This window comes from Mobula birostris, chromosome 6 (assembly GCF_030028105.1).
Source record: "Mobula birostris isolate sMobBir1 chromosome 6, sMobBir1.hap1, whole genome shotgun sequence".
In the NCBI taxonomy this organism is placed as follows: Eukaryota; Metazoa; Chordata; class Chondrichthyes; order Myliobatiformes; family Myliobatidae; genus Mobula; species Mobula birostris.
The window spans coordinates 174,953,258-174,960,810 of record NC_092375.1 but is presented as its reverse complement, the minus strand read 5'-3'; the positions used below and the strand labels follow the sequence as shown (position 1 = coordinate 174,960,810).

Here is a 7,553-nt window from a genome sequence, read left to right as displayed (position 1 = left end):
GCTATGTTTGGGCTTTTGCCATTCATATACAATGAGGCACTAGTTAGCAAAAGGGATAAGTTAGAGCAATATGCAGTGGCTGCTAGACATCCAGCTCCACCAGCTTTTGGGTCCTTAAAAGAGTATGCAATATCACAGGAATGCTGAAGTGCACTCTTATTAGCAAAACATAATGCTATCTACAAAAACTACAGCAAGCTGCATCATCTGTGAGGACAAAATAAAAATTAAGAGAATTGGTGGCCATGTTTGATCGCGTGCTGATGGAACCATTTAGTCTTTCTTTAACTACAAATGTAGATTTGCACATAATATTTGCAAATAATTTTGAATCTTAACTATCTTATAAGACCGAAGAAGTTACATTATATGTGGCATTGTCGGTTCAATGGAACCCAGCCAATCCAAATAATTTACAAGGATTAAAGAAGCAAGCTTGAGGAAGGCCTACAGATAGACAGACATTAATAGCTGAGAATGGTGGAGCAGGGTTTCATTTTTGTGCAAACTGGCACAGCATCAACATACACATCATTTAAATCCTTTGTATCGGTCATTCCCTTTTTCAGAAATGGCCTTCAGCAGCCCCTTTGTTAGTTACTGATCTGATAAGTGCCAAGGGGTGAGTGGGTGAACACCAAGAGCCTATTGCCAACGTTCATGGACCAGAAGCTCCAATGTCTTCCCTTCTCTTTCCAGTGATTTTGAAACTATTATCAAGAACTAAAGAGGCCTCAAAATTAGAGGAGATTAGATATTCAGTTTCTTCATGTGATCAGTGCATATTTGCCTAGAAGCAGTTAAGGCAATCTGTCATAGTATGTACTGACAAATGAATAAACCTAGGTGTGGAGGAATGACAGATTGCCACATTGCAATAGAAACAAGAACACCCCAGCCAAATTATTCTCTAAATACAAGGATCTGTGCTAATTGCGAGTCCGCTTTAAATGAGCACAGTCCGCTGAAAGCCTGTGCCAGTCAAAATTAAACAGAAGGTACAAGGTCTTAACTCTACAATAAACAAATAAGGTGCAAGACCAGCAGGGCTCATTCGCGATCATCCCAAAAGTATTAGTTTATTAGTAAATTGAAATTTACATATTAGATCTTATTGAAGCCATATGATGCAATGCTGTAACTTTTCAATTCATTTCCAGGCTGTGTGTCTCCAGGCAGCTCCTTATTTGAATTAGGCATCCAAGAGCTTTAAAATTACAATTATTTTGATATTGCAATTTTAGAAGTCAATCAGAAGATAATCTTGTTAGACAAATTTCCCAGAACATTAGCAATGACGAACTTTCTTTCTTAAGCATGACACTTCTTGCATGTTTTAACTGCTCATAAGTGTAGCAAACTATTCCACACCCTTGCCTGCATATTGACCCCAGCAAATTCATTTTGTCAGGGCCATATCAATATAGTTGATGGATTCCTAATGCCGCTCCTTCTCTTCTAAGTAGTCATTGGGAGGGAAGAGAATGTAGGCTGAAGTGCTGTGTGTTCAGCAGCATGGATTAAGGTTAAAATTTTCATTATCTTCATACATTTTGATTCTCTAGCCATTCTGAGCTAGTTTTCATCCCATTGTAAAAAACAAATGCATGGTTGGTTCTTGTGTGTAAGATGAGGAACAAAAGGAAATGAACAGTCAAAAAATGCATGAACTGTTCTCACTAACAGACACTTCACTCCTGGATAAAAGCAAAATAATACCAGTGCTGAAAATCTGAAATAACAGCAGAAAATGCAGGACTCACACCACCAGGTTCATGAATAGTTATTATCCCTCATTCACCAGGCTCTTGAACCAAAAGGTTCACTCGACTTAAATTCATCATTGAATTATTCCCACAATCTATGGACTCACTTTCAAGGACTCTTCATCTCATGTTCTCCACATTTATTGCTTATTTATTAGTATTATTTATTTCTTTTTGAATTTGCACAGTTTGTGTCTTTTGCACACTGGATGAATGCCAAGGTCGGTCCGGTCTTTCATTGATTCTATAATGGTTATGCCTCTATGATGGTTAATTCAATGATGAATTTATAGAGTATGCCCTTAAGAAAATGAATCTCAGGTGATATATATGTACTTTGATAATAAATGTACTTTGAGTTTTTGAACAATAAACTTTGAATTCTGCCAAGTGTCTATGTATGGAGCAACAGATCTGACACTTTAGGTTGCCGACCTATCATCAGAGATGGTTAATGCTAGTGTCCAACTGTTTTCAACCAAAAGTAGACCTGAATATTACCTCATAACACAGCATGAACATTGCATATTATTAATGTGTCCATATCAACATGGCACCAAAGCGCATTTCCAGCTTTAAGAGAATGGGAGTTCAGTTTAATAAAAGGCAATAATTGGACACATTGTCAATTCAATTTTCTTTCGAGTTATCATTGCCTCCCCTAGATTTTTCTCTTAATTACGAAATTGCTCTGCAAGAGTCTTAGCAATCTTCACTTGTTTTGCAATTCGAAAGCTACAGCTGACTGGTTTCACAATTACCCCTGTCATTCTTATTACTAAGGACAGATTCTAAAAGCTTTTAAACTGAGATATGCCACAATCCTCCTGACTTGTTCCGGTACCAATTCCCGACGTCTTTTCCACCTCCTCCCCGTTCCCTAGATTCAGCAGATCTCTCCAATCAAGATAGGGGCGTGCTTTTATTTGACGATACTGCCGGAGACAGATTCCCTCCTCGTTCTAAAAAAATGGTTTCATCCGGAACAGGTATATTAACCGGAGCAGCGCGAACGACGTTTTCACTGCCTTACTTGGGATGTGCAAACCCCGAGGTGCGGAACTAGCCGCGCAATCTGAATGAGAACAGCGAAAACCGATCTCTGCGGGCGGGCAGTCAAGACTCCGGGGGAATTGTCACCTGGGGCATTCGGAGTGAGTGAACATTCGTGAATGCTCTCGCCGAAGCCACCTGTTCCGTTTCAAGTTGGGGTGCGAGAAGTTGGCGGCAATGAATTCGACGCTAGTGAATCAAACTGCCAGTCTGGTGTACTCTAACCGCACCGATTCGCTGGATTCGATCCTTAGGTGCTGTAGCGGTAACTACTCCTCGGTGGTGACCGACGAGGGCTTCGTATTGACCGCTCCCGACGAGAGAAACCTTTACATCATGAGAATCGTCCAGATCGCAGTGATGTGTGTCCTCTCCCTCACTGTTGTTTTCGGGATATTTTTTCTCGGCTGTAATTTGCTGATCAAATCAGAAGGCATGATTAACTTTCTGGTCAAGGACAGGAGACCTTCCAAAGAGGTAGAAGCTATTATCGTCGGTCCATATTAACAGCGGCCACCAACACAAAAATGATGACAGCGTTTCAGAATCCAGATAACATCTTTGCCATGAACCCCGGAAGTTATGCCCGGCATCAGCCCAGAGGAATCAAGGGACCTTTGTGCAGATCAGTATTTGAAGCACAAAAAGAAGAAACTAAGCGCTTGGGAGGGACCGTGACAGTGTCTGATTAACAGCAGACTTTGCTCAGAAATGTAGCGGCGATATGTTGGATCTTCTGGCACTGAACCAGGCACTGACTATACCCTGACTGAAGCCATTTGCCAATTCCTTTCCATGGCCAAAGTAGAAAGATAAAGAATGTATAGGTGTCATTGCGCAAGTCAAAAAGAGTGGTTCAAAACTTGCTAAGAGAACGACTTTCCTGACTACTGAGTTGTAAATATAATCGCCTACTTTATTGCGCTTTGATATTTTTGTAAAATAGTTATCCTTCTGTCGGAAATCTCCAGTACATCTTGACGTCCGTCGCTTACAGTTTTACTACAAAACATTTTAATCCTTCTTTTTGGCAAAACCGTTTAAATGTCAAATGCGTTTTTAATGTTAATTGTATAAATTGCAATTCAATAGAGATTCTCTATTTCAGAATGGCGGGTTGTCATTACGATCCACTGAGCCTTTAACGTATAATCGCACGGGTAACAAACGTTATCAGAAGTCCACAGAGTTTTGTATTGCAAAATATTATTAAAATATATGCATTTATTTTGGGATTAATATTTCTCTGAATATCGAGTAAAAAGTTAGCTTTAGAGGATCTTGCGATGAGGTGTTGATCTAGAAAGTTATGTCAGCTGCTGCAAAGGAGAGACGTAACAATCGGTGCTCCCCAGAGGGATTCAAATCGCTCGCTAATCGCTGAAGTCTTTCTCCAGCACTCTGAAGAAAATCCGGCGGTATTAACCCACTAAAATTGATTCAAGGCTCGACAGCGAAACTGAGCAACTGAGTGAGAATTCCTGGGATTTAACCCCCTGTGGATTTACACCAGCTTTCTAGAAATCGGGTGAAACTGTAACTGAAGAGCGGACGAGACAGCAATAACCCTTTGCCCTGGGAACTGTGAATAAACAAACGAGTTTTGTAGTTGTGGGGGACGCTGCCATCCGTAAAACAGGACCCTCGATAATCTCTCTCATTGGACGGAAAGTCAACGAAGAACCGGGATCACTTTCTTCCGCAGCTGTTGCCTCGCTTTGTGTGTGAGCCGCTGACAATTTTTGTTGTCTTCCCTGCGGAAAGGGAGGAGTGGAGGGGAAGGGGGAGAGAAGGGAGTCCTGACAGCAGAGACCTCGACGTCCAAAACCCATTAACAATATCCGAGCTATTATTTCGACATGTACATTCAATGGTTTGGATGTAAAAATGCACGGGCGCCCTCCGAAATGCCCATGTATACCTACACATTTAACTTGTACATATAATGATCTGTTAAATCACTTGCATGTATCACTAACGCATAGAAATTACAACATAACAGAGATAGGGAACAAATATTCCAGCCAATTCTTACGCGAAGATCAGCAAAAGTTGTATGTAACTATACTTAATTTGTTCCTAGAGTACAATTGCATCTATTTCGAAAATTAATTGGGATCTTCCCATGTCGTGTTGGATTCTAGTCGGAAATGGGTTGACTGAATTGTCGAAACGATTTAAAGGCCACAGTTCTTTCTGGTCTACTGCGTCTATTTTTATTTGATATCAGCGCTGCGTAATTCTGTTGTGTCGGGTTCCAAACCCAGACGCATGATTCGTTTTGTTATTGCAGTGTTTTCTCGAATGTAAACTTTGTTATTCCTTGATTGATCGCATTAACTCCAAGGACAGGAGACAAAAGAAAAAGCTGCTTCAGTAGATAACAGCTCTCACCCCATACGCACAGTATATTGATCACAAATGGGAAAAATCGATCTATTTTAGCTCAGGATGACATTAGATATCATTAAAAAAAAGTTGAAGGCCTGCTTAGTCAGTTAGCAACCTTCTGAGGAATACAAAAACGGTTTTATTTCTGGCGAGCTGACAGCTGTTCACCAATCTACGCCACGAAATAACACTGATGAACTTGTTCCTTTCTGCCATCGGTTCGCTGTGCGCAAATTAGTTGCGGTATTTGTTTTTAGAAAAAAAATATAATTCACCAATTAAATGTAATATTTGGAAATGCTTACGTAAGTGATGTTCCTAGGATTTGCTATGTTATAGGGCCAGGGCGTTTGCCTTGGCAGTATCCTAGAATCGCAGACATTTACGGACAGCAACGAACCCTTTCAGCTTCCCTCGTTTGCGCCGACTTTGATGCCATTTGCCCACTTTAGACCCACGTCTCTCCAATCTAAGTACCCGTCAAACGCCTTTTAAACGTTATCGTTGTCTCTGCCCCCTTTAGAACTCCTTCCAGATATTCACTACCCTCTATGTGAAAAACTTACCTCTCAGATCTCCTTTCCTCTCAGCTTTAACCTGAGCCCCCTAGTTCCAAACTCCCCTGCCCTGGGAGAAAGAAATCTGTCCCCCTCATAGTTTTATAAGGTCATCCTTCAGCCTTTAGCATCCAGTGAGAATAAACCCAGACTGCCAATCTCTCTCCTTGTAATTACAACCTTTCTTTCCAGGCAAAAGTCCTAGCTAGTCGCTTCTGCGCTCTATTGCAATGGTGTGCTTTGTTTGGCAGTGTAATTCACTTAAATCTTTTGCAATAAAGCATTAGATTTTACTTTTTTCAGCGAGGACAGTTTATGCAAATCTTCATTTCATGTCAACTCAAGTAGCTTCCTTTCAAGTTGTCCAAAAAGGCTGCAGACGGTGCTGAATCAATGGTAGCAGCAATTTTCAGCGTCAAGACTGCACGCACAGAAATCTCAATGTGGCCATCATTTCATGAAGAATTGACAGCTAATGGTGACAGTTTACAACATTACCAATCAATACCTGGGTTAACAAATAAATTAATGTCTGCAAAGAGAAGGAGACTAAACACACCTCAATATATTTAAAAGAGATTAAAATTATGAGGCAGAGGTGGTATCTTATACTACCATGAGGATTTCTAAATTTGGCTTCTTTTGGATGTTATTTAGGCCCAAATAATGTTTTCCTGACAACAAAAAAAAAGATTTTATTGCATTTTCACCATGATACTCTTCAAGCAACACACATAAAAGTTGCTGGTGAACGCAGCAGGCCTGGCAGCATTTTCTTTTCAAAAACATTTATAATTCATTTCAGTCATAGAATTTTGACAAACTACACAGGCATTAAGATATTTCTAAAGATACTGAAAGATAATAAATGGATAAGCTATGATATCAATATACTAGTAATTCAAAATGTTACAGTAATGACTTGAGAAATGAAAAATCAAAACTGTTACTGAATACATCAATCTAATTCCTTCTATCTAATACTAAGATCCAATGCTCTACAGAAACCCCTTCCTGAACCCGTGAAAAATGAGATTTGCAAGTGCAAAAATATTCACTGCACTCTGCAGCTGAATGATCTACCTTAAAACAAAATAATCTACCTTTTCTCACCAATGCGTAGCCACCTCCAAAAACCCTTTCGCTGGTTAAAAAAGGATTGTCTTGCACAAGGCATGCTGCAAAGTCAAGCAGACAAAGCTGCTGATTTTATTTATTAGCAGAAACAATGGCAACATATTGCTGCTGCAAGCAACACACACACAATGCTGGAGGTACTCAGCAGGCCAGGCAGCATCCGTGGAAAGTGAGTAAACAGTTGACATTTTGGACCCTTCTTCGGGACAAGATTTCCAGCCTCTGCAAATTTTCTGGTGCTTGTCTTGCAGGCACAAGTTTTTTTTATGCCGAGTGGTAGATGCCCGGAATAATTTACCAGGGGGAAAGTGGATGCAGATTGGTGCTGTCTGACAGAATGAGAATTAGAATCTGCTTCATTATTTCTGACGTATGTCGCGAAATGGTTCCTTGAGGTTGTCATAGCTGGTGGAGGTAGTGGGAATAAGCTCCCTCCAGCTATTGAATGCTCCTAAATGTCTCAAATATCTTCTGACAATTACCTCTAAGTCCAGCTCCTGGCCTTCACACGTGGCTTAGCTACTAAGCCCAGCAGAACCATTTCTACTGAGAGGAGAAGGGGCAAAGGTGGGTTACTAGTGCCTTAACACCAATCACTTTGGGCAGATGGGGCTTGTCAGTCATGGTTGGCAGCTCATCTAGGAGAAGG

The 7,553-nt window shown here is 40.6% G+C and overlaps 1 protein-coding gene across 1 annotated transcript; it reads left to right on the top strand.

Moving 5' to 3' along the window:
* Positions 1–2,662: 2,662 nt before the first annotated feature.
* rprma (reprimo, TP53 dependent G2 arrest mediator candidate a) lies at positions 2,663–4,046 on the top strand. Its single transcript, XM_072259662.1, has one exon. The coding sequence runs from the start codon at positions 2,997–2,999 to the stop codon at positions 3,324–3,326; it is 330 nt and encodes a 109-aa protein (XP_072115763.1). The 5' UTR covers positions 2,663–2,996; the 3' UTR covers positions 3,327–4,046.
* The last annotated feature ends 3,507 nt before the right edge of the window (positions 4,047–7,553 follow it).

Excerpts from the sequence above, each read along its gene's own strand:
- rprma (XM_072259662.1), top strand. The coding sequence starts at position 2,997 with ATGAATTCGACGCTAGTGAATCAAACTGCCAGTCTGGTGTACTCTAAC.